We start from the raw sequence: 27,859 nt of genomic DNA, 5'->3' as shown, positions 1-27,859 counted from the left end.
CTTAGGTCCATACACATCTTGATGATGTACTGTGCACCAACCTCACCAAATTGTAGGCTTTGCATGTATGTGCAATGTCTGTTAGTCTGATGAACAGATGAACAGACACTCAAGGCCATTTATTGATAGACTCCCATTTACCATAATGGTATATGACGTCCCTGTTGGTTTAGGCTACTTATGTGAATGAAGGCACGAGGCATAATAATAATCAGAGCCATATAAAGGTAGAGTTGCGACAACTCCATTGACGCTAATGTTCCATTTTTTTCCAACAATGGCAGCTAATGGAAGCCTCAAATAGTTCCCGGAAGTTAACAATTAATAATAGCAGTAGTGCAGTTACAGCAGTATAGACTGTTTGTAGCCAACATTTCAGACTCAGATTTACATTCCTTTGCCTCATCCGAATAATAATAATAATAATAATAATAACAATAACAGTAATAGTAGGCTATCAATAGCCTAATTATAATAATAAACGATTTATGTATCGACTATGACTTTTCTGCTGCTCAGTCTTTATCAGTTCCTCAAATAAATTAAAAGAGGCTAAGCCCAATAAATGTGCCACACGTAATAGACGAATATAAGACAACCCTTGCCTATCCCATTTCAATTAGGTAGCACTACACCACCACGAACAAGCTGTCATTAAGTTTTTGCGTTTAGTAGGCCTACAACTTTTATGACGTGACGTTTCTTGGGTATTTAGCTTCACCATCACGTCATTGTAACGTATGCGCAATGCTCATCTAGGCTATGGATTTAAGTGGCTTAAAGGCAGCAAAAGTGGGATATAGTGCAACTGCTTCCCCAAAACAATTCCTCCATAACTATGTATTTAATCGTTTGATATGTGGATAACTTTCAGTGGACTAAACAAAAGGTAAAGATTTTGTTATCACAAGGCTAGCTGGTTCGTTATATGGCGAAGCATATAGCCAACTTTGTTTGCAGCAGTGAAGCTGAGTTTGTTGTTAACATTGTTGGTAACTGTCAGGGAATTTAACCCCAACATATAGATACAAGAACCACAACACGTAGTATGGCTTTGCCCACAAACTCTGGTACCAACAGGAGAGCCTGCTAATGTAAGGAAGAATTCCTCACACCATCAGTCTCTGACTCTGCAGCCCACACACACACAGACAGGGTGCAGTTCCTGTCTGTCTGGGTGCACACTTAACTTGTACTCTCTGTTCTTAGAACTCAGCACAACAACATTTAACTTGAACTCTCTGTTCTTAGAACTCAGCACAACAATATTTCTGCTTACAGCTTACACAAATGGTTATACAATGATAATTTCCTTACAGTAACGTAAAACGTTTCTTCAGTTAGCAGTGGCCTACTGTTTTTTTATGTTGCATTCATTTTCATTTGCAAAAGCTAGCCTAATATATAATATAAAATGAGAACCTATATAGATGAGGGAGCTGCAGCTGTTAGCATCAGCACGGTCATATTAACACAGCAGGCACTAGCCCAGTGAAGGATCGTGTAAACCCCATCCCCAGAAACCAGTTTCAAGCCAAGCTTGCGCTGATGATGCATGATCACTGATCAAATTGCTATTTTCTGACAGGATGAGCACAACCATGCAGGTTGTCTGAATCTCAAGCTCTTTAGCCTAGCATCTTAATGCTGTATTCACAGCACGGTGAATGACAAACGGTGACAAAATGCTGTTGTTTATGAGTTCATAGCCTGGTTATTTATCAAGGACTATATCACGTTTTATATGTTATTATGATCACTCGCATCGCATTACCATGGGGTTACTGTGTAGGTAATGCTACGGTTAACTTAACATGCCCACCATTACACTGGAGAGATGTTAGAAAACGTTTAAGCTACTTAAGGTAGTTCGCTCATTATCTCAGATCAGTGAAGAACTACCAGAGAAAACGTTGGGGAGAAAACTAAAACAAGTTAATGTTAGACTTAGACTAGCTGTGTTACAGTTTCTCGTTGCAAAATTAAAATCTCCATGCGCTTTTGTAGGCTACACGCAGTCTCAAAAACACTGTTTCAGGTCGAGTCACGTACTAGGTAATTTTTTTTATAACGATAATTTAGATAGGCCTAGGCTACACTTATGGGGTGGGTGCTTTGCGTTTTCTAAAGAATCTCCCGTCTTGGTTTTGTACAGAAATTAATATTAAGTGACACATACGTAAAAGGGAGAAAAAAGCTTCCGATATTTAGCAGGCTACGGTCTGGAATTTAATTTAATAGCCTATTGTTGTAATGGTAGGATAACTACACAGTTTACACAATAATTACACTGTGTTATAAATATTGTATATCAATGCATTTATTGTCTGTCAATTACCCAAAATTGTGGCTCTGTGTCTCATTGAACAGTAGCTTATTTAATGCATTCTAATCCATTGTCAATCACTTCCGGGAACTTTTTGAAGTTTACATGAACCACGTGACCTTAACGAATTTTGAACACCCATTGTCGCAACTCTTCCTTTATATGGCTCTGACAATAATCATTAATAAATAATGATAATTTTTGTAAAATCTGACTATTTTGAATGAGATACTTTCACTGGCATAATAATATTGTGAGACTGTATCATGATGACAGCTAATGTGTGTGTGTCTGTGCGCGAATAGTAGTGGGCTTATTTGGAAGAAAGTCAAGGGCCTTTTTTAGTAGTCCCAGTCCATCTCTGAGGTCAACGAGAAGGACTCACTTTCCTTAAAGGTGTTCTTAGCGATGCCACACATTTTTTAGGCCAAAACATTTGATGTCACTGCAAACATCACCTAACCAACCGCTAGCTGTCTGTGTCCTGAATACACTGTAAAAAAACGCAATCTCTGTGGACAGCCCAGGCTCCAAAAGCGGCAACAAAAACAACCTGGGCAAACCAAGCCCATAAAAACATAACAAACTGTTCCAGCAAATCACAGACGAGATGCGCGTTTAGGAGACTTTCAATTGCACGGGAGCAGCATGGGAGGAAGTAGCGAGCTAGCTCTCTGTTTTGTTTGAAAGTCAACAGAAGTGACGTTACACAGCATCACTTCTTAGAGCACCTTTAAACTTTGACACACATGCAGTACTTCGCCTTTCATTTTCTACACTAACATGTGAATATAGGCACACATTTCTTGCTCTTATTTTCCTTTCTTTCCTCCAAGTCTCTTCCTCCACTTTGTGAAAGTCCTGACGGATCTTGGCCCACTCACCCTTGATGTCGCGGTGCACAATGCCGTGCTCGTGCAGCACGTTGATGGCGGTGGTGATCTGCTTGCTATAGAGGCGGATGACGTGCTCCTGCAGGCCCAGGCGCGACACCTCCTCCAGCGTGCCCTCGTCACAGTACTCCATGAAGATGTACATCTCCTCCTGCAGGGCCACAGAGGGTCAGAGGAGCTCAAGACCCAGGAGCGAAAACAATGTCCTGGCAGAAGTCCTCGAACAGAATCTGACAACCGATTAATAACTCTTCACACGTACAACGTTCTTTATGGATTTCCCAGATGATGGAGGGTGATGATTTTAAGAAAATGACTTGAAAACTCTTGAAGAGGATAAGTTTAGCAATATTTGAAAGAAGAAAAAAAAGGTCAAATTTTACTTGGGATAGTCCACCCACATACTGTCCACAGATGTTCAGATTATCAACAAACTATCTGTTGACACTCTTTACTACATTTATTGGTTACGGTTAAAGGACAAGTTCGGTATTTTACACTTAAAGCCCTGTTTTCAGATAGTTTATGATTAAATAGAACGTTTAAGATTGAAATTTGGACACGCGCTGCTGTCCTGAGAATTTTCGGTTTCTGTGGTAGCGCCTCCCCTCCTCCAGAACGCTGCATAGGTGCACTGGAACAATCCTTCCTAAAACGCATTAAACTTTTGTTTACAAAGACGTGAAACTCACCGAGTGGTCAGGGGTGTTCGCTGATATGCTCACACAAAAATCGCTGCAAAAGATGCTTTCCAACAGGTGTTTACCATGCGTTGTAAAACTGTGGAGCTATTTTTCCAAATGCCTCACACCCGTACATTCTTCCGTTGAGAGCTTGAATAATAGACACTCCAGCCCAGTTGGTGGCGATAATGCACCTTACACCGTCTTGCCAATTACAAGCAAACCACTGGCATTTCATTGAATACACAGAAGAAGCAGAAGATCGCTGTCTTGAAGTATTTTGCAACAGACAGCTAAAAATGAGGCAATTTTGTGCAGTTCCGAATTGCAGGAAATTTCGTAGCAAAAAAAGTTGTCACAGACTTCCTTTCAACGATCCAGAAAGGCTAAAGTTGTGGCTGGAATTTCTGGGGTTGGATGTGAGCACACCTGTTGAGAATCTGCAGAAAGCTGATCACCGTGTCTCTGCGGTCTGCATTTTACTGAACTTCGCTGGAGGTCGAAAGAAATCGCCCAAAAAGCTCTTTCGCCTGAGAAATACAGCGCTTCCCACATTACCTCCTGGGACGACAGAGTTGGAAGAATTTGGGGTAAGAACTTATTTGTTATGTCCATAACCTGTCATTTTCACATCATAAGCCTAACACTAACCCTAGCCTACATGAATAATTTGGCTACATGATTTTGTACGTTTACTATTTTTTTGGCTGTGGAACTTTCATGATGAAAACGTAATGATTCACGTAGGCTATCATTCACATCGTGCAAGTTCCAAGACATTTTAGCATTAGCCATGGTTGGACATGACAATAATTTGGATCGTGTAGTAGCCTACGATACCGCGACTGCATAAGACTACAGAAAGAATACAAACAACCCCATATCCGTTTCCGGCAGCGGAGTACCTCACTGCACATCCATTACAAGTCAATGGAGTTGGACAAAAACTACGATAAAACCTGTTGGAAAGAATCTTGTGCAGCGATTTTTGTGTGAGCATATCAGTGAACACCCCTGACCACTCGGTGAGTTTCACGTCTTTGTAAACGAAAGTTTAATGCGTTTTAGGAAGGATTGTTCCAGTGCACCTATGCAGCGTTCTGGAGGAGGTGGGGCGCTACCACAGAAACCGAAAATTCTCAGGACAGCAGCGTGTGTCCAAATTTCAATCTTAAACGTTCTATTTAATCATAAACTGATTACACGGCTTTAAGTGTAAAATACCGAACTTGTCCTTTAAGGTTAGGGGCTGGAAAGTGAAAGATAAGTGAGAGTCACATAGTTCCTAGTTCCTTTTCCAGAGTGTAGACTTGTATCCAAGGTTTCCACAACAAACATACATTGTGGTGTTGTGGCGTTCCCTTGGAGGCTGGGGAAAATAGTCTATGTTTGTGTCTGTGAAGGAGTGGGTAAAGTTCTTACCCGATGAAGCTCAACACCAAAGTAGCGCACGAGGTTCGGGTGTTTGATTCCCTCAAAGATCTTCAGCTCGTCTGCAGTCTCTTTGATGGTTTTGTGGTCATTAGGCTGGAAACGGATCTGCAAATCAAAAGACAAAATTCCTCATTATGCAAGATCACACTTTAAGTGACAGCATTAGTGTCTGTACAAAATCAGTCATGTAGTGGTTAAAGGTAGGGTAAGCGATGCTAAGCAATTTATAACAACACTTTTTGCAACATTCAGTGAATATCTCCTCACGTTCTGCTAGCTCTCCATTCTCAGAGAACACAGGAAACAAAGTGGTGGGATCAGCATTTCCTTGTCTTTGTACTTGTACTCTGCACAATAACATAAAATTGAATCTAATCTAATAAACAAACGTGATATAATCCAGCATTGCCCTCTAGTGCTTATCAGCAAAAAATGAACCAACCTGGAGGGAATACAGCAAACCATTTCTGAATGACAAGACTCAATTGACATGAATGACATGAGTCCTATGACACACAACCTACCTCTTTCATAGCCATCAGTTCTCCAGTGTCCACATTGATACAGGTGTACACTTTTCCATACTGGCCTTCACCTGGAAACAAGCAATGAAGAACAAGTTGACAGCTTTAATAAATATTTGTTTCATACACTCAAGGAACAAAACATCAGCGCAGATTGAACACATCATCAGCCTCACAGTGTTTTGCAAAACACTGCACAAATTGATTTACAAAACACTGAACACATTTCTCTGCTTTAGACACCGATATCTCAGATAAAGTCTCCCGTTTTCAATTTCAAGGCACTACCTTTCAAAATACACACACATGAACCCATTGATTAAACACAACTATTGGGTGTAAAGACACTTATATATATATAACTGTAAACTCAACAATCAGTCCTAAACACTGGGCAACGTAGCACTGAGAGGAAGAGGAGATTTGCAGATTTGGTATAGGAAAATAAAAATGGTGTGATATGCAAAGATTTTGTATGTAAACCATTGAAAAAAACTGTAGTGTACTTCACAAAGTGGAGAGAAAAAAGTCCTCAATGTACATGACTGGTCTTATGGGTCATGTTTGGTCAGTATATTCTTGTACTCTAAATTATCCTATAATCCTTCTTGAGCAATATTTCTAGAAAGAAAAACAAAAGCATACAGCATATCGTAGGTAAACCTTTTTTGCATCGAGTACATTAGTGCTTAACTGATTCAAGAATAATCAGATCATATGATTCATTTGTTTCAAACAATTTGTAATATGACAACAACATGGAGTTTTGATAAATAATTGTATAGTTTTGTCATAAGTGTTTCATTTCGCAAAAGAGCTAAGGGATTCCGCTACTTGGGGTCAGTGTTGTGTTAATTGTGTGTAGTGTTTTGAAAAAGAAAAAATAAATAAATACGGGCTCCGTTTTCAAAATTGTGCCTAAGCATTAGCAATGAATTGCCAATGTCAACAATGCACTTGTAAGTAATGAAAGGGCATAAAACAAAAAAGTGCGTGGTCATTCTGAAGACCAGTGTTCGAAGGTGACCGTACCGATTTTGTTTCCTCTCTGCCACTTGAAGGTGACCTTGCGCAGGCCCACTTGCATGACGTTGTCGTAGGACTTGGGGGTGTGGCACACCTGGCCGATAATGTTGCGCTGCTTCATGACTGAGTAGCGCTTCTCCTCCAACCCTCGGATGGAGCGACGTACCCCTTCCATGGGGCTCTGACGCGCCGCAGAGTCTATGGGGGCCCATAGAGGACAAACAGAGCAAATGTGGAGGGAGGAGATTGCAAAGCAAAGGATGAGTAGTCTGAAGTGGTGAAATGACACAAAAATCTGCATGAGTTTAGTGGTGGAAGCAAAACACTGGGCTTTGAACCACAAGAGTGTGGACACATTACTGTTACTTCCTACTCTGTTCTGTTTGACCACTAGAGGGTGCTATTAAGACCATTGCAACTCTAACCACCATCATTTCTACAGCCCACTCTACTTGCAGGGTTAAAATGCACAGGTCAGTGCGGTGCACAGGGGGTCAGTCTCACCCTTGGATTGGCTGATGAAATTGCGAAGCTCCCAGCTCCGGCGCACAGTGTTAGTAGCATCTGGCTTTGGGTACGAGGGCTCTGCAAGGACAACAACAGGGACAAGGACATCACTTAACAGCCTCGACATGGACCACCAATGGATTAAACCCAACAGGATAGGCACCAAGTGCTGTGCATTATTATTGTGGAGTGTTTTTTATTTTGGTAACGTCAGTTGAGGTTATGCAAATCATCCTCAAAATGTGCATTATGCTCAAGTGCCCAATTATATCCTCCCAAACACACACACACACACACACACACACACACACACACACACACACACACTCACACACACACTTACCTTCTCTATCTTCTGTAGGGCTGGAGTGGCGACTGAGTGATTTGAACTCACTTGCAACAGATGACAGCCGATCGTTTTCAAGTACACCAGAAACTCTACAGAAGTGAACCCCAACATACAGTCAAACGAGACATGGATCATTTGGACTCTCCTCCATAAGTAACACCCATAATGACTATACACACTGTAAACAAATTGAATATATATATATATATATATATATATATATATATATATATATATATATATAAAAGACATACAGTACATAGAACCACAATGATGCTAAAACGACAAAACAGGTTTCAGCTGGTTGAGCAAAGCCATCTAAAGCCATCAAACCACTCAGTACACCGAGAGATAGCTGTGAAAGGAGCAGCGGGCATGCTTTTATTGAAGGCGAGATGGAGGGAGAGCGAGCAGCAAAGGCACAACAATGGCAGAGCACTGCTATTTTGAAACTGCACACACCATTACAAGGTGAGGGTGGCGGGTCACACCGTCACTGTTAAGAGTGGTGAGTCATTAGAGAGCGAGAGAGAGAGAGAGAGAGAGAGAGAGAGAGAGAGAGAAAAAAATCACAACACGGTGACTCATGCGCCTGACTCATGCAGCCTTTCACACAGTCGATGGTCTTCACACGGGTCCTCGCTCTGCTGCTCGTTCTGAGGCGTGCTGGGCTAAAACTGCTGTGGAGGCCACTGAGGGCCACAGAGCCAAAATGGCACTACTGGACTAATAGGGTGCAAACAAAAAGTTCATGGGACTGTGCAGGATGCTCTGGTGTCAATAGTAATTTAGTGCGTATGCAAAGCATGCGGACATGGTAGTTATGATGCATGTAAAAGGGACCTAGAGCTGGTCAACTTTTAAGAAAGCATTTGATGGTATCCACCAGGGTTTCCGTTGTCCGGTAATTACTGGACATTGGCCGGAAAAAAAATGAAATGTCCGACAAAATTAAATCTCTCCGGTCAAATTGTCCGATTGAAATTGGCTAATAATCCCGTCCCCCTAACGCAATCTGAATTTGAGAATAAGCCTTAAAATGTAAGCCTATATTAAAGCAATACGTCTTCTGGCTGTTTTTAAATGTACCGTTTGAAAGCTATTAAACAACACGCATAGCCTATGCTGCATTTCAAATAGGAAGCGCACACTTAAAATGTCCATGTTAAACAACGAACAAATGAGTGAGGCGGTTCAAACATGGCCAGGCCCAGGCAGACTAGCCTTAAAAGTTTTTTCAGGTCAGACGCGATGGATGATGATAAATTGGTAACGTCTGAAGCCTCAGATGTCCGGTCAACTCCACCACCACCAGATAAAAAGCAGAATTGTCGGGCGTATCTGACGTTGGAAGTGGAGTTGCGGGGTTGCGGCCGCTCTAAGACACTGTCATTCTCCGTGTACACTGGACATGCAACTGTTCTGTACCCAAAGCATACAGTAGGCCTATGCTTTCTCTGTCAATGATCTGCAGGGTTAGGGCCTTCTCGACGAGGAGATTGCTGGTCCGAGGATAATTTCGGGCACAATTGGTATCATTGAACCGCGGACCAAAAGAAAAAGAAACTAAACATTTCCCAGAATAGGATACATTTCTTAATTTATTGTTATCAAATAAAGAGGCATAGCCTTAGGGGGTAGTGGTGTCAGCACTCATTCTTGTGTGTGCGCATCTGTGCAAACAGTGTTAAACAGTGGAACCACTGGAGATAACGTGGGTAGCAGCAACAAACAACGTAGCCTTTTTAAAACAATGAACGAAGCAGACTCTTGCTGTCCATGAAAACATACATACTGGCTAGATCTTGTTAGGCATGTTTACGTAAGTTAGGCTAATGAACATGTTGCATTCTATTCAGCCTGATTATGTCATTCTTTAAGCTACATAGCCTGTCTCCAGTTTTCCTCAACTTGACTAATTAAGAAGCGATAATAGGATATTTGACTGGCATATCATCAAAATGTCCGTAAAACGAAACCTCTGCCGGTCACTTTGACCGGCACCATTTTTTTCTAGCGGAAACTCTGGTATCCACACAATTATTGATTTTTTTTATCATTATTATTATTGATTAAATCAATCGAGCTGCAGCCGAGCAGTGATTCGCTGGAGGTTATACAAGCTGCTGGGAAGCAATTTCAATTTAAGAAGCACTTGGGTCCCCCTATTTCGGGAGGATTGGGGGGGTGGGGGTCTGAGACGGATTGTGGAGAGGGCTGGAGGACTACCTGATCTCATTGGGGACGCTGCCCGGGGCCTTGGTGTGGCCGTGGTCCCCCTGTGAGGGGCCGGGGGGGATGGGCCGGGGGCCCGAGCTGGGGGGGAAGAGCTGAGTCCGGAGGTCACAGGGCAGACTCCTAGAGCTGGGGTGGAGAAACACACTGAGCCAGGGGGCCGCACGCAAGTTTAAGGGACATCACAGTGTGTGTGTGTGTGTGTTTATTTGTTAATTATATCTATGATATGCATGCGTAGGGTGTGTGAGTTACGTGTGAGTTACTTATGAGACACACACACGCATCAGTGACACTGTGGAGACCAGGACTTGTCTTTCCTCAAACATACACACACACACACATATATACACACAGATATGCACAGGAACACGTACATACACATCTTAAAAGCCACCATGATGGGAACCTTACCTAAGCAGTACATAGAGGATAAGCACGGATAGCAAGTGTATGTGCTATTAAAAGCAATAAACACCAGGTAAGCACCAAAGTACCAAACACTTCCCACAGGCACCTACAGGCTACATGTTATGACTAACACTCAAGCATTAAGTCAGCATAGGAATTAAAGCACACACTAAATTACTGCCAGTTGAATTACGAGAGCAGAACAGATTAAAGACATGCAGGCCACCCACACCCACACCGACACACAGAAACCCCTGGTTCATGTGCACAGGTCTGATTCCTACCTGAAGCCATCTGCATTTGGGATGAAGAGGTATGGGTTTGGAGGATCGCTGTGGCAACGCTGTGGCAACGGGACCTTGACTGGCCGAGGGCTGGGTCTAGGGGCTGGAAGCCAGGTGGGAAGTGTTACAGATACACACACACAAACACACACCTTAACACATGGGAAGAGATTTACAGACCCAAACATTGATGGAAGTATGACACACTTAAACAGGTCTGATCAAACACAGAATGCTTTGTGCTATTCATTGTAAATGTTATGGGTAGACATGACATCGTCATCTCCAAATGGATACACAAAAATGGAGCAGTACTTTGCTAGATTTCTTTTGCATTTGGCTTGCTTAGCCCAAATAGTTGCAGTCTACGTAAAACAAGTTTGTGCACATGTCCAAGACTCCCAAACACAAGAACGATTATATTGCACTGGAATCCCAGGTTTGTGATACTGTTAACAAGTGGCTGATATTTTAACAGCTTGGAGTTGAAGCAAGTGTTCATATGCAGGTCAAAAGAACATCCAATCTTAACAATAGTAACATTCTAATTAGTCCTATTTATGATGGTGATGTCTGGGGTGTTTGGAATATGACAGAGAAAGATATTGTTGGTGTTTTCATCATTAAACCAGTCCATTTGTACAGTGTTAGCCTGGAAAATCCAGACCCTTATAATCTAGAAAGATTAAGGGTCTGGCCAAGAACAATGTAATGGCCCAACTCGAGGGGCGGCAACAAGCATGCATTTAAAAATCTCACTGCACGCAATTGGATAACACTAGACCATGTTCACTCTGAATGATTTCGGACTTCGACGCAATCGGATAACACTACGACCAATGTGTACTGTCCTCCAACGTTGCAGCGCTGTCTTCATCAGTTCAGCTGGTTCCCCGGAATGTTGGGGTAAAAGCAACGTGCATCATTGCCAGAGTGTCTCGCAGAGACAATTCCATTGTGCTCTCGCGAGAACTCTGAATTTCCAGGGTAGTACAGTGTGGTGTTTATATATTTTTGTTGTTCCCTCCTGCACTTTTTTGATGCTTTTTTGATCCACACACTAGAGATGCGCGGTTCGCGGTTACAGCCGCGGACTCCGCGGTTAAACCGCGGATCGTGCGGATAACGTGAAGAAATTAAATATTTTAATTAAATTCGGGCGGGTGGCGGTTGAACCAATCAAATGAAAAAAATATAGCCTATACATTGTTAAATTGTGTAACCTACATCCGAAAAAAAACGAGCACACTTTGAAATAGTCAAATTTTCATCATGCAGTTTGGCCTAGTTGCTTCTATGCATGCTGCTTTGTTTATCTATCAGAGATGGTGTCGCGGAATTGGTGTATTCCGATGTTTCACTGAGCAACCCCTCACGCACGCACGCTGCCAGTATTGGAGGAGGCCTAAACATCTCGTAGATGAGACTGACTGGGTTATTTTGTTTCGATATTATATATAAAACACATAGTCATTGTAGCCTACCATTCAGGGAATAGGCATTTAAAAGGGAGACAGATTATGGAGTGATATCACTCAGAACTGACATCGGGCAATGGCAGTGCGAGATGTTCAGAATGTAAGAAAGAGAATTCTACAAGCTCAGTAACATCCACAGCGGGAAAAAAGAAGGTAAGAAAAATAGTCGGAAAACTTAGATGTGTAAGGCAAGCAAGCAAGTTTGGCGGTTGTTACTAAAAATGTGAACATGCACGTTGCACTGCTGTGCGGTGGGTTACAGTGCGTAAAGTAGCCTATAATGTGAATGACTTGTTATTTTAAGGATAAGGAAGTAAGGATTTCTTTCTTTTTGCAAAAAATAGTACAATAGGCATTAATTAGTAGGCTAAATAGCAGCATGTTGAAATGATTGCGTTTGCCAAATTGCGTTTTTTATTACAATGATAAAATTGTAGGCTACAGGCCGATGTGCTTTTTTTTTGGAGACTTTTGCGAGACAGAGACTGAGTTTGCTGCTGATATTGTGGGGATAGGCTACAACATAGCCAATCTAGGACTTTACCCTTTTAATATATTTGCTGCATTGGATCAGTCTTTCTAGAACAGGCAAGAGCTTTCTAGCCTCACGTCAGCAGCACCGCATCACCCATATACATTAAAACAACCAGCGGATGGCGGGCGGGTGCGGTTTTGAAAATTGGTCAAAAAACGTTGGTGCGGATGGATGATAAGTTTTGCTATGTGGTTACGGTTGAAATAATAGCCCATCCGCGCATCTCTACCACACACACACACACACGCACACGCAGACACGCACAAACGCACAAATGCACACACACACCCTGACTACACCGAAGTCTCATCTAACTAAACTGTCTGGCTCTAGGCTAGAACGTACAAGAAGTGCAGCGGTCACCTTTGTCCTTTTCTACTTCCATAAACAGCTATTGACATTGCTGAGACCATTTCCCTCTGTTTCCTTCTGAGGACAGAAGGATCATAACCGGTAATGACTTTTGGTGTAGCCTACTTTGAATATTTTATTACATAGTGTCAACATGAAACTATCCAAGGTGATGGTCTTACCAAGATAGAAGCCACTGACTGGGCTGTGCGGTTTGCCAATCACGTGACCAATGCACTCGTTCATCAGTGCCTGGAGACTCTGAAAACACAAGAACATTCTGAATGAGACATATGATTCTACACACTCTCACACACAGCAATCTCTACCCCCTAAGTGTAAGTGTAACAGCTGACAGGATAAAAGCACCCTTACCAGGAAGTCATCCTCTGGCAGAGCTGAGATGAAGCCTGGCTCGATGGCTTGGAGGAAATCGAAGCCTTGTGTTGCCCACCTGTGAGTATGCATGGAGTGGTTTACACGTCACCTACATGTGCAACAGTTACCCACAACGCTTTGTGGCAGAGGCGACGGCGCTCACCTGGGCCGAGTGCCCCGACCACTCTCACACTTGGTCAGGACGTAGTTCATCCACTTGCGGGCGAAGGCAATGTAGCGCTCACCGATGCGCTGCCTGAACTCCCCCGACATCAGACGCACCACCTCCTTATGGTACTGCAGGAGAACAAGATGGAGGTCAGAGGCAGGGACATTTTAGAACAGTCAACATGCATGCGTCATATACTGTACACGTACACCCACACGTACACACACACACACACACACACACACACCTTTCCAACCTGCCAAACTCAAATCCTTCTATGTAAACCTGCCTACCAAACCGTATGCAGCCATAATCATGCAGCATTCCGGCATGAATCGTAGCAAGCAAGGCCTCTTAGTCTTACCTCGAAGGCGAAGTTGTAGCCCTGGATCATGGCCTCGCGGTAGTACTGCTGCAGCGTGGCCAACTCCGACTCCTCCATCTCCGCCTCGAACTCCGAGGTGAACATGCGATCCACGCGGTCGATGGCCGTGTTGATCTTGATGCACAGCTGAAGAGCTTCATTCTGTGTGTGTGTGTGTGGGGGGGGGGTGGGGGGGGGTGGACAGAGGTAAGCCAAGGGAGAGGACAGCGAGTCAGATAGGAGCAAAAACAACTCGACAAGAAAAATCCCGGGCGCAACACCTTGCAATGGGCCATTCCACTGGAAATACCCACACAGGGCATAGGTGAAACTATCAGCTGCAGAAGTCTGATGATTAAAATCATAACCCCCCTGCCCCAACCCACCCACACACACACACACACATTAATAACCTCACTCACATGTGTATACAGTGGTATGCCACCATGACCCCATTCCTCTGTGCATAAATATTACATTCAGTTCAGCCATGACTCACACAATGGAAAACCCTTATCTACATGACACTTAACAAGGACAACATGCACAAGAATTCAGTCCTGTCACTTTTCATCTCTAGTTCCAAGAGACCTACATTTCATGCAACATGTGCTTTTCATGGCGTGTGACGGCGCCAAACGCAGCACCCTGGGCCTGTCTCTTCATGAGAGCTGGAAGCGCACACAGAGGTGGTTAACCAGACTTGCACCAGCTCTCGTTTTCACTCCCCGCATGGTTTCAACCGACACACGTCTCAAAGATACGCCATCAAGCCCATGACATACAAAAGCTGGTCATGGGAATGATCAGAAGTACAGTTGTGAGATTTTAGCTGTAAAAGTGGGACACGCTGAAACCCCAAATGCAGCACACGCCTTACTGTCGAAGAAGCACACATGCAGGTATATATCTATACAGAAAGTTGAACAATGATGAAGCTGCAGGTCTGTTCAGAGAAAGGCACCAGCAAGACAATGTCAAGACAATGAACCACTATAAAGATGGCAAATGTTTAGAGAAGGGCATGTATATATCAGCGCTTGTACTATCAAAGAGGGAAAATAATGTTTATTTATTTTTAGAAACTATAGTTTCTCTTTATATTAGGAGGTAAACATACAACAAGAGTAGATAGATTCAGACGGAAAGACAAACGGCATGAGGCCACCACAGAGGCCACTATGGGGCACACAGTTGCTACAGCTGCGTTAATTCTCTTCAGAAAACTGGACCACTACTTGGCAAAGCAAATAAATATTACTTTTTTGAAATTATACTTTTTGCCTTTATTCAGACGGGTCATTGAAGAGTGACAGAAAGCGAGTGGGAGAGAGAGAGAGAGAGAGATGGGGTGGGATCGGGAAATGACCACGGTCGGATTTCTTTGTGGACAATGCGCCTGCTCACACCACAGCTCCTGCAGCAAAGCACGTCCCCGTTGGTCCGTCAGTGCTCTGTCTGTATGCGCTGTGTGTACCTTGAGCTGCTCGAGGGCGCGGGCGATGAGGGGCTGGCTGGAGGTCTGCTCGCGCTTCAGGGACAGCAGCTCATCCATGCACTGCTGGAAGGCCTTCCGCTGGGTCACCAGCTGAGCCGACTGCATCACGATCAACAGCAGGTTATCCACCTAAGGGCCATAGAAAACAATGTGTACGTACTAACCCAAACATCTACCCAATTACCTATGGCAATATCAAGTCCAAGCATACAAAACTAGACAAACAGCTTGTATAATGTATTTTATGCTCTGCTCAACTCCAGGGATTAAAGTAAAAACAAATCCGGAGCCTGAACTTTTTTTTATGTGGGTGGTGGGCCAGTTTTGTAGCTTTTTCGAAATACGTATTTTAAACTCTGGTGTTATTCCGTGTGTGTTCAAATAGCTGGCATGCTGATTATATATTGACAGTTATATATATAACGTTTTATATAATTTAAATGACAAAGTAATTTTGTTGTAGAAAATTAATTTCTTAAGAAATACTGTTCATTTGATGTTGTTTAATTCATTTGTAAATGGTGCACTGTCACTTTAAGACTCTTTTGCCAGCTCCACTCAAATATAGCCTATGGCTAGTGCTGTGCCTATGGCTCGTGCCAGTAGTGGGAACTACTGCTGCCATCGTGATTTTCTTTTACAAGTTTCTTTTTTAAAAAGTATATATTAATGATCAACAACGACAAGAACCTGCCGCGCTTTCTCCCTCTCGTGCATGCACGCTCAAATGCGTTCCCAATTAAATGGAGTAGCATAACTTAGTTAGATCTGCTGCAAAGGAGATACTATGTATCTCGATGTAACAAGCTGTTTTGACATTGACATTGTAATCGCTCTCTAAGAAGAGTGTAAAGCAGTTTGCAGTAGCCTAAAGTTACTCACAACGTCTATCGCTGGAAAAAATAGCAAGCGGCCTATGACAACCTAATTAAATTCTCGGCAGGCCGGATTAAAGTGTGTGCATGGCGGGCCGGATCTCTGATAAACTAATAAATGCTCGGCGGGCCAGATTAAAGTGTGTGGCGGGCCGCAGTTGGCCCGCGGGCCGTGGTTTGGACACCCCTGGTTTAGTCATAGCAATTTTGTCTTTCAGCTAATTTTTTTGCATAGATTCACCAGGCGTTGGGCAAGCTTGAAAGACAGATCATGCTCTGCAATGAACGTGCACACGCGTTTTTTCAAGCCACACACACGGTCAGTTATTGATGCCAGTACATCAGCTGTGGTTGTTGCTCCTGGTAAACGTGTTGTGTGTGGGAGAGCGCGAACAGCTGCTCTGTGAGCGGGGTCTGACTCATGTCGTGGAAGCACTTTCTGCCGCTAGTTGCATACTAGCTTTCTCGAGCACAGAGTGCAGGAACAAGCACCCGGTTCTCTCAACGTTTTACACCAGCTACTAAAAGTCTTACTGTCCTATCTCTTCTATCCATGCCCAGCGCCATTTATTTTTTAATCCTTTATCAACTAGGAGGGAATCTTCCCCAGGATTCATGAATCTACTCATCTTACTCTCCTTCTATGTGACGTCTCTCTCTACTCGGGCATCTATGCAGAGCAATAGCGAAAACATAGGACTCTATTGAAGCATGTTTTCCCCAGACCCGCCTCATTCTACTTCTGATTGGCTAATAGCCTATGTTAGTTTGAGAGCGGGAGAGTTGTGCTCCTTTCATATCATTGGCAGACGAACGCATACACTCGAAAGCGATGGGGATGATATCGAAAGTCTTTTTTAAAACATTAAGATTTATTTTTTTTCGCAGCCAAACACTGAACACCGGAAATCCGGCACGGTGCCGGGAATACTTTAATCCCCGTCAACCCACACTTTCCTCATAATCTAACCAAGCATTAAAGTCGCTGATTATAATCATTTTCACTGTTTAAAAAGCCTGTGCGTGCAGCTGTCCTTACGTCCATGGCCTTGAGGGTGTCCACGGTCTCCATCTGGGGGACGAGTTTGAGCTGCGCGCCGTCCCACTGGGCCCAGCAGACCTCAGTGTCGGGCTGACCGGCGCCGTGCTTGCTCATCAGGAGGTAGGCCTCGTCCTCGGCCAGCTCGTCTGGCTCCTTGGAGCAGTCCTTGCCGGCCGCCGCGTTCAGCAGCTGCAGGATGACGGGCCGCTGGCCCATGAGCACCGACGGCACAAACACCTGCAGCTCCTCAAGCCCGGGGATCAGCACCTGGGGGGAGGAAATGCAATAATTAGAGAGAGAAAGAGAGAGAAAGAGAAAGAAGAGAAAGAGAGAAAGAGAAAGAAGAGAAAAAGAGAAAGAGAAAGAAAGAGAGAAAGAAAGAAAGAAAGAAAGAAAGAAAGAAAGAAAGAAACAAATGACTGACAGAAAATATACTTGCCTGAGTGAGCAACTACTAACAAAAGGAATTAGAAGGAATCAGAAAAAAAGCAAAAAAAAAAGAAAAAGCGGAGCAAATCCAACCTAGTTTCCTACCTTTACATAGTTCCTTTTTTTCAGAGCTTCTAGGAGACCCGGCACTCCACTGGCCACACTGAAATCAGCAGCAATCTCCAGATCCTACAGTGCGAGAATAGATAGTCGGGTCAGAACACAGTGGCCTGCTTTCCTCTGGAGTGGGTGCAGGCCGAGCGGCATCCTGGCCTCTTACCTTGCGCAGCATCTTGGCGAAGCCCAGCGATTTGGACGCCCGCTCTCTGGCCTCGTGGAAGAGTTCTTTGAGCGAGCGGCTCGTCTCGATTACCGACCGCCTGCAAAGGAAAGGTGACCTTTTCAGACATGACCCAAGAATGCTAAAAGACCCCCTTCAAGGTCTTTTAACCTTGTTAACAAGTCTGTATGGCGTCTTATGTTTTACAAGACGTACCATGACCAAAATAAGCAGTTAATAACATGGCCAAGGATTTCTGCTTTGGATGCATAGCTGACCTATCATAGCCTCAGTATGCCTCAAACTCAAACTGCAGTCCTTTTAAACCATTAAAAGGGCACTGAACCAATCCTGAGTACTTGTGGTGGGTCAATTGTTCATAAAGATGCAGAAAAGCTGGCTAACATGTCAGCAGGAGCCAGTAGCAGGTCAACAGCGTGTGGAGAGGAGGTGGGGATAGATCGATCCCTATTCCCAAAATTAGAAAGCCGATTTAAAGTTACATTTAAGCCATTTGAAGGGTTGTGAAGGGATTTTATTCGAAAGCAAAGACCCCTGAATGTATACTTTTGAAAAACAGAAGGTGTGCAATAAACTAATGGAGTCTGACTTTAAAGGGAGGCTATATGACCACAGTTGCACACCGGCCAACTGCTGAGTGGAGTTCTCTCATTCCACCACTGTTGAGCATCTTATGACACACATAGACATATGCCCATCAGTTCAACAAAATAGATACATTCCTTACAGTCCCTAGAAAGATGTTAAGGCAATAAGACACAAGAGCCATAATTTACAGAAAACATACCACTAATACATGTATTGGCACACATGAAGCATTGACGGCAATATAATAACCGTCACTGTCTGAGTATGTGGTGTATGGTATGTGTATGGACAACTGCTGCGGAGAACAGACTAGCTGACCTGATTTCATCCGAAGCAGTGCTGTCATCAGCGCTTTCCCAGAACTCATCGCCGCTCTTCTGCAGACCAGCGTCCAGGAAGTCCCCGGTGGACTTCAGCAGCATGCCGGCGATGTCACTGTAAACAGCCAGAAGAGGGCAGAGCAGTCACGGGTTAGGAAACGATCGGACAAACATGCCTGCAGGCGTCCAACTACAAGCTCCTCCTAATCAGTCACTCCTATCGTGGAAAGATTGATGATGTGCACAAAATGACTAATGTCATTATAGGCACTTAGCACTCTTGAGAATAGATCATTATATTTAATGATTCTCTAAACGCATTCATCTGAAGTGACATCAGCCAATTCATATAATGCAGGAAATGACCGCATGGGACAAAGTTATCTGACCAGATGCTTTGGAGAGATCAAACTTTCGGGGTGGGGGGAAATCCAGAGGAGAGCACTGACCAGAAGAGCTTCCCCGACTGGGCCTCGCCCCCTCGGATGTATGGGGTGATGACTTTGGTGAAGTTCCACTCCTCTTCCAGAAGGTTCTTCAAGCTGTGTGAGGCCTGGGGCAGCTGCTGCAGCATTTGGATCCAGCTGTGCATGTAGTCAAAGTACACCTGGCCAGAGAGACAACAACACCACGTTGAGACATTACATAACTGTCTAGGTCATGAGGTCATCTCATGGCAACCCCACTAGATGTCTCTGTTGCATGTTGCAGTCAGAGAGTTTGATTTGATGATTAGAAATCACATGTCATGATGTCATACTCAAATTACAGGAACTTATCTAACTCTGGGGGTAAACAAGCTTATTTCTCAAAATGTTGACATGTTCCTTTAATGATAGCAATACAGGACACAGCAATGCGGTAAACACATCAGTGATTTCCCACAAGCCACCAAGAAAACCCAACATTTCCTCTCGACGGGAAAACCCCATGACCACTTTTACAGGTCATATATCAACTTGGATCACCAAACCTTCCTCACTCCAGCTTTCCCAACTAGACATGCCTGACTGGAGCAAGACTAGCCATGGCCTGTCACACAGTGATGCCTAAGCTATTACGCCAGCTGATATCTGCCCGTCCCATGCCAAATAAAATGGGGGGGGGGGGTGGATATACCGCCCCGGGAGAAGAGAAACAACTAGAGTTTTTCAAAATAACCCATTGTGATTACAAATATTGCTAAAGTCCTCACCATCTGACATCATTGCACGGATTCATCATGGACATGGCTGATGTGGATAGCCATTAGGGATCAGATTACTATTACCTTCCCATGGGCACAGTCATAATGTTAGCATCATCTCTGCACAAGCATGAGAAAAGGCTTATTGTGTGCAAGTTTGTCTTGACAACGGTTGCCTACATTGCCTAAATAAACTCTGCTTATCTATATGATCCCTTATATCCATATAGTTTCCAAGCAAATAGCCTGTTTATTGTCGTCAGCAACAGTAACGGGTACTGTAACGGCAAATGGCAACAGCGACGGCTCAACACTAAGATTCTCAGGTCTGCTCCCAACCACGCAGCATGCAGCAGAGTAGTAGTGCTGGCTTTAGACTTTGACCCAGGGCCTGATTCTTGGAATCGCAGGAGAGTGTTTTTATCAGCCTTTATCAGAGGCATGCAGAGGCAACACGCAGGCTGCAGGGGAAAAGCCAGAGTGCCAAAGTGGAGCATGAAATCTCTGGAGCCGATTAGTCCCCATACTGATTCCATCCTGACAAATAGCGATTATATGCTATTATACTTCCAGGGACAATCAACACTGTCTCAAGGCGCTTTATGAAGCCAAAGGCTGTAATAATGTCTAAATAATGGTGGAACAGAAACATAAATAAAACCCAAAGTGTGCAAGCAAACGTGCAAACATGGTGCGGGAGGGTTCTGGAGGGTGTGGTGAGGTCCAATACCAGAAGCATCTTCTGCAGGTCCTCCTCGAACTCGTCGATGTTGGCGTTGGTCTGCACACCCTGGGGGTCAGTGACGACGCCGCGCAGCATGAACTGGTAGTACTGCTTCATCAGGAGGCCGCCCTTCAGCACCTCCTTACACTCACGCACCAGCTGCAGGTCGGACACAGGCACACACAAAGACACACACACACACAAACAAACAACAGCAACACAGGTGAGTTAAGTTAAGTAAGCATTGAATGCATGGTCATGCCAGTACACATTAGGTTGGAACTAACCAAAAATTCTGTAGGTAACTTTCAGGTCAGATACCCCAAAATATCACACACTTAAACATGTGTTCCCTCTATCTATACGTATGTATGAGAACCTAATTACAGTGTGTGTGTGTGTCGAAATGGTGTGGTGAGTGAGTAAGTGAGTGAGTGAGCAAGCGAGTGAGACCTGTTTGATACTGAGGAGCGAGGGCTCCCCGGCAGGTCTCTGCTCCAGACGCAGTTTCAGGCACTCGTGGATGACGTTGAGCAACACGCGGCATAGCACCAGGAAGGCCGGCCGGAATGACGGCAGCTCCATGTCCAAAAGCTCCGCCCAGGACACACTCTCCTGTTCCGCCTCCTCGCCCGAATGACCACTGCAGGCCAGGTGGCGCGAGAGCTCCGGGAGATAGTCACTGTACAGCATGGGGTCCGGGAAGTCGGAGAACTGGGGAAATGAAAACAATTACAGGTCACAGAGGGAGAGTTGCATAACCTTTAACGCTCCAGTCTGTGCTATGCATCTGAACTGTAAAATATGTTTGGAAAATCTCAAACAATTTTTTTTCCTGATGACTTGGTTGTTATGGTAAATAAATTTAAAAAAAGTTCTTAATGCTGGCTATGTAGTCAAAACTAAAACCAGGTTACCTCATCCAGTCTGCAAATACTGATAAGGAGCATGATATCATTATCTAACTTGAACTGGCAAGGTCATAAATCAGTTACATGCCATGTCCAATAGCTATTAGTTTACTGAATCATCACTTCAATTGAATAAATGATTGAGGAATAAACAGCAGTAGAAATACAGATTTATCAATCAACCAAAACAAATTAAATACATTTGCTAATGAATCAACTGATAAATAAAACATACTTTCCAGCAATAACTCAATAGATTCTGTTTATCCACTGCTTAGTCTGAATAATTTATTAGGTAGGCTATATATGAAGCAGGACATCAGTAAAGAGCACATCTCTGCACAGAGGGACTTCAGGACGGATAAGAACAAGTAATTTAATCTCCTTTCAAGCTCTAATCAAGCTCTCCCCAGGTTTGGCCACCACTTTCCCTCAGTCCTCACCTCCTGTGTGGGGGACTGGCTGACCAGTGCTGCCCTAGCCCTCTGTAGCGAGCGGTCCATGAGCTTGTGCAGCCGCAGGATGAGTTTACGCAGCCCCATCTGCTTCAGTGCCTTGTCCACAAAGGGCCGGTAGATGGCAGTGGGGCAGTACCGACTCTCTACCGCCGCCACCTTGTCCAGAGGAAGTGGCCCTGCCCCAGTCCCTATCGCCGCCACCTCCCCGGTCCCTGCTCCGCTGCCTTCTTCAGGCAGCAGGAACTCATCCTCGCACATGAGCCGGGCAAACTTGGGCGTTAGGCAGGGGGAGAGGTCACTGTCAACGTCCGTGTCGGCGTCCCTCTCCCTTCCCACCTCCCCGTCGCTATCGGCCATGCAGACGGCCGTGGAGTCGCTCTTGTCGTCGTCGTCGTCGTCCTCCTCCTCGTCCTCCTCGCCGTCGTCGTCCTCCTCGTCGTGGCCGCGTGAGCTGCGCGGCGAGGGCACCTCGAAGACGGGCCAGCCGATGCGCGCCAGGTCGCGCAGGCCCAGCACGGTGCCCATGACGCGCAGCTTCTGGTTGAGGTCCTGCGTGATGTTGAGCCACAGGCAGAGCGCCTGCACGCGGCCCTGGAAGTCGGCCGCCGCGTACTTCTCGTAGTCCTTCTGCAGCGTCTGCAGCGACGGGTAGAGCGCCTCCACCGACTCCAGCAGCAGCATGACGCGCCGCACCTGCTCGAAGGCCACGCGCTGCCGCTGGAGGTGCTCCCGCCGCTCGGCGCCACAGCCCAGCGGCGCCGCCGTGTCCACCTCCGGCCAGGAGTCGCCGCCGCCGGCGGCCGCCGCTCCGCACGGGCTGTCCTTCGGCGCCTCTTTGTCGGCCTTAACGGGCGTCCCTGTCGCCCGCTTGCCTCCCGAGGCACCCAGGCCCAGGCAGCTGTAGTCCACTTTGAAGCGCAGCACCTCGTTGATGATGTCCGGAATAGCCTGGCGCTCGGTGAACAGGAAGAGGTCCTGGTCAGTGACGGTCCGGCGCGCGTGCCAGGCCTGGAGCTCCAGCCACACCACCTCCTTGCTCTGGCCCAGCAGCGTGAGGTTCTCCATGCCGCGCTGCTGCTCCTTCTCCTTCTTCTTGGACGACATGGACGTCAGCTTGAGCAACAGCCGCAGCGTCTCGAAGAACTTGAGTCGGTCGGCCGGGCAGTCGGTGCGCGACGTCTGCCGGTGGGGCCGGGGCAGCGCGTGTCCGTGCGGCATGCTGACGGGCAGCTTGCCGCTGCCACAGCCCAGGCTAAGGTACTGTTTGCGCGGGTCCATGCCCAGGGTGGAGCTCTTCCCCAGTGGGTCCAGCATGAAGGCACCCTGGAAGTAGGACATCTTAATTATGGCAGAAGTCAGCATCACAATTATTTTTGGCAGTATTGAAATCATGATCTGTTTTTAAAAGAAACTAGACTTTTTGAACAGTTGACTTTAATGGCCTACATATATTTATCTTTATGGCCTAAATATTTGACTTTAATGGAATGGCCTATTTATATTTGTCTATACATCAGTATGTAGTGTATAAGCATATATATAGCTCAACGCTATATAGATATACACAAGTATATAATGTAACAAATATACATAAAATAACAAAATCAGATCATACTACAACATTGAACGGAACCATTTCTTCTTGATTACAGTTAAGAATTTGTCTACATTTGCAGAAACGTCAAAATTGGAGTGATTGCACAGGCCTGGAAGGTCTACCTGGAAGGTCTTCTTGGTGTCGCGGTCGGTAGAGCGCTGGGTGGAGCGCTGCTTCTTGCCCTGCCGGTAGCTGGGCTCCTCAGGTGGGGGCTCCACCGACTTAGTGGTCTCACGCTCCCGCTCTCGGAGCGGGGAGCGATGAGAGGTGGAAGGGCTAGGGGGGGCCAGTTTGTCTATAAAGACACACACACACACACACACACACACAGTTAAAGCTTATCCAAGAAGAGAAATACATGCACAGAGTAAATTAAATGAGAACCATTAACCCGATCACCTAGGAAGTTTATTAGTTAATTAGTTTATTAGCTAATAATTAACACTAGCATCCCCAGACAGGGAGATGAGAGAGAAGAAACAGGAAGGGCCATTTCCGTTATGTCGCGCCTTGGCCACAAAAGCTTTTCTTTTCAAACACAAAAAAAAGCAGCCCGACTCATCCAGCTGCAGTACTCATTAGAGATGCACCGATATGGAATTTTAAGGCCGATAACGATAACCGATATTTATTGGTTTGTTGTGGCCGATACCGATACGATAACCAATAATATTACTCTTGAAAAAAAATTGTGAAAAGTGATTTGGGGAAAGTATTTAATAAGCATCATTTTATTGCAGTAATTTTACCTACCACCAAATGATGGACAGAACTCATAATAGTCCTCAATAGTACGGCAGTCAACAACATAACAGTAGCCTATCCCTACAGTATGTGTGGCTCCTTTAAGTGAACCTGACGTCAGTGAATTGCGAGTGAATGGCTAGAGAGTTTGAATCGTTTTCATTTAGGACTAAACGCTCATAAACGGCTCAGCTTGGAATAAGCTACAGTATAGCGACCAAATCAGAGCTTGTGAGGGAAACTTAGGTTTAGTTTCAACTGCGGGTAACTGAATAAAGCTGCAACTCCTCAGACTGTATCTTATGTCCATCTACTCTGTTGCGCACAACCTGCTGCAGCAGAAATGAAAGGCGTTAGCCCCGAAGGTTTTAATAACTTATTATGATGACCTGTCTGGAACTGAAGCACGAATGGTTAGCATATTTCTAGATAATAATACAAAACCCAAGCTAAAGTAATGCAAATATAATGCTAAAACACAACTTAGAACTAGGCCTACTTATGTACTCGTCCCACTAACGAGTTGGTTTATTTGTTTCCCCGACCAGCGCGGTAAAGTGCAAACACACCAGCACAAGACGGCTCTAGATAGGGCTGAGCTCCGCTCTGGTAAGGTTAAATGGCGGATCATTCACGAGAGGATTTTGAGATGCAGATTCGCAAATGAACGCATATCCACAGATTTTGTTAGAGTGGTGAAATACATTCACACCGCCGACATTATATTGAGGAAAAAGTATAGCCAACCAAGCTCAAGTAGCTCAGTGTAGTCAGATGGACCTTACGTAGGCCTAAATTAGGACTAAATATCGGCGCAAATTATCGGCCAGACTTCTGTTATCGGACCGATAATAATATTTTCATTTTTTCACTTATCGGCCAATAATATATCGGCCGCCAATTAGGGGTGGGCGATATATATCGTCTGCGATAATATCGTGATTGTTGTTTTAACAATGTGCAATTTGACATTATCGAGTATTTAAATTACTTATGGGGAAAAAACACTCGAAATCACGCATTGAAGACTCATACATTCTCAGGAGGTGTATGCGGGAGAAGCCCCTGGCTGCAGCAGAGCAAGTGTCACGTGATCACTAGTGGGTCACAACATTGTCCCACGCACGCCTAATGTTTATTTTGTGCAGCGAGAGTAGCCTACTTGGGATTTTATGCGGATACTTTTGTCAAGTATCTGTTCAAGTAGCATTGATGAGACAGTCACGTTTTTTCCTACACGGTATTATATGGAGAGAAAACATTAGCCTTTGAGTATTTTAATAGTCAGTTGTACACAAAGAACTATTCTCAAGTAGGCCTAACTCTTTTGTAAATGGACTGAAGTTCGCTGTAAATATCTACGTTTACCGATTATGCTAACGTTAGCATCTCTATGGGATTTCTCATATACATTAGCCATAAGCTAACACATTAGTTTCTATTCTGTAACTTGGAATGGTAGCCTCTTGGAAGGCTAGCGCTCATAAACAAAACATAGAAGGAAATAACTGATATGTACTCTGTTGGTCTGCTTAGTTTTACAGTGAATCCTATGTAAAGGTTTGAAAGGAACTTCAGCCTCAGACTTTCTCTTGGGAAACTGTTAGGCCTATTCATCTTCTCTAATGTAGCTGGCTAGACCATGTCATTGCCACACACCCAAGTGGGGGCAGAATTGGAAATGTGTCATAGAGTGACAATGCATTGGTTGATTTGGTTAAAAAGTCACAGGTTAGGTTATTGGTTATTATTGTAATGATGCTATTCATAAATAATTAGCGGTAAAGTAACTCAGACTTTAACAAAACATTTTTTTAAAGGATATCGATTAATTATCGTTATCGTCAAAATCACAAAAAATATCGAGATATTATTTTTTGTCCATATCGGCCACCACTACCGCCGATATATCGTGCATCCCTAGTACTCATGAGACCTTGACAGCCATTTAAAGTATACGTGTGACCTAACACATTGCTTTGGTCATACCGGTTCCCATTACTGTAAATACATTCTATTCATCTCACTCCCTCACCATTGTGAACATGACAAAAGGCCAAAATACAGGGCTTTCAACAATGCACATTCACATCACTGCATGTCTGGTAGCCCTCGCAAAACCACACGGAGGGTTGTTGCTTTCAAAGCTGCAGTAATACACGGGTCTATTTCTGCACAGACTCAACCAACGACTCAATCAAATCACTGCACTGAGGCTCTATTTCTCTCTGTGTGCGTGCGTGCGTGCGTGCGTGCGTGTGTGCGTGTGTGCGTGTGTGTGTGCATGGGTTTTCACTTATGCAATCACCTAGCATTTGACATCTATTTCCTCTGTACTTCCGTACAGCATTAGGGGGGAAATCGATGCTAAGAGCGTCTGCAAACTATGGCAGATTTACGGTCTTGCTTTTTCAGCGTCCTTGCTGAGCCTGGTCAACTTAGCCGCCAGTTGACTCTAAATATATACACGCGCACAGGCATAAACCTATGCTAAAAACACATGTCTTCTGTGTATCCGCTTAGCAGCGTGTGTGGTAAAATGTGAATCAGGGTTATGTGTGTGCTCTACGCTTATGAAAGAATCTTTCCTGAGAATCCAAGTTGGCTAAGGCAAATCTGGCCCACAGCTGACAAGAGTGCACTGATGTAAACTAACTCCTTCAGCAACACAATGTCACCCCTCTCCCTTTACTGGTTCCAACATTTGCTCTCTGCACCCTGATGTTATGGCAGTCCCTTGGTATGAGACATTTGGCAAAAAGCCAAACAGTTTGACAGACATCCCTTTTCACTCACAGGGTTCTTGGGTTATGATACAAAGTCCAATTCAACTGCAAAGAACGTCATCCCAACCTACACATCTGTCCTAGCTATTGCTATGGACAACCATTTAAAGATGAGAAAGAGTTTAAACCCTTTAAACACTTCACGTAAACACTCCATTTAAAGTAGCAATAACTTAAAGAATGTTTGCAAACAAGACTAAATGAAACAAGGCAAGGCAACCACAGTCATGCAATGGGTCACAAAGTAAGGTGTGAGCTAAAACAACAGTAAACTAGCTAGGGATTCTGTTTGGCGAGTTAAAAAGTATAATTCTCATTCAGTATTTTCTTCTTGTCTCGTAAAAATAACAATGTTGCTACCAAAACGCTGAAACAGAAATCAGGAAGACTACAGCATGTCGCTTGGCGCGAGCAGTGAGTGGGACTCTACAGTGGTATCCATGTTTATGTTTT

General features: G+C 44.5%; 1 protein-coding gene across 3 annotated transcripts in view; it reads right to left on the bottom strand.

Moving 5' to 3' along the window:
* Positions 1–27,859, bottom strand: part of map3k4 (mitogen-activated protein kinase kinase kinase 4) — a 39,970-nt gene that overhangs the window by 3,406 nt on the left and 8,705 nt on the right. For 2 of the 3 annotated variants that reach the window (XM_076285780.1, XM_076285781.1), the window contains exons 3-24: positions 23,999–24,171; positions 22,265–23,602; positions 21,364–21,624; positions 20,917–21,069; positions 19,450–19,607; positions 18,999–19,115; positions 18,072–18,171; positions 17,897–17,980; positions 17,360–17,629; positions 15,425–15,574; positions 13,948–14,109; positions 13,578–13,711; positions 13,412–13,490; positions 13,219–13,297; positions 10,673–10,775; positions 9,972–10,106; positions 7,737–7,831; positions 7,391–7,471; positions 6,893–7,084; positions 5,861–5,931; positions 5,325–5,441; positions 3,211–3,370 (exon numbers count right to left, since the gene is read on the bottom strand). In XM_076285780.1, coding sequence (XP_076141895.1) covers positions 3,211–3,370; positions 5,325–5,441; positions 5,861–5,931; positions 6,893–7,084; positions 7,391–7,471; positions 7,737–7,831; positions 9,972–10,106; positions 10,673–10,775; positions 13,219–13,297; positions 13,412–13,490; positions 13,578–13,711; positions 13,948–14,109; positions 15,425–15,574; positions 17,360–17,629; positions 17,897–17,980; positions 18,072–18,171; positions 18,999–19,115; positions 19,450–19,607; positions 20,917–21,069; positions 21,364–21,624; positions 22,265–23,602; positions 23,999–24,171 — 4,212 coding nt within the window. The remainder of the gene's footprint in view (positions 1–3,210; positions 3,371–5,324; positions 5,442–5,860; positions 5,932–6,892; positions 7,085–7,390; positions 7,472–7,736; positions 7,832–9,971; positions 10,107–10,672; positions 10,776–13,218; positions 13,298–13,411; positions 13,491–13,577; positions 13,712–13,947; positions 14,110–15,424; positions 15,575–17,359; positions 17,630–17,896; positions 17,981–18,071; positions 18,172–18,998; positions 19,116–19,449; positions 19,608–20,916; positions 21,070–21,363; positions 21,625–22,264; positions 23,603–23,998; positions 24,172–27,859) is intronic. The other variant, XM_076285782.1, reaches the window with a different exon arrangement.

The sequence above is a fragment of the Alosa pseudoharengus genome, unplaced genomic scaffold (assembly GCF_046254945.1).
Source record: "Alosa pseudoharengus isolate Yale_2024_CS ecotype anadromous, Long Island Sound unplaced genomic scaffold, YU_APseudo_1.1 YU_APseudo_1.1_scf_15, whole genome shotgun sequence".
NCBI classification, from domain to species: domain Eukaryota; kingdom Metazoa; phylum Chordata; class Actinopteri; order Clupeiformes; family Clupeidae; genus Alosa; species Alosa pseudoharengus.
Note: the sequence above shows the minus strand (reverse complement) of the source record. Positions and strands in the feature narration are given on the sequence as shown.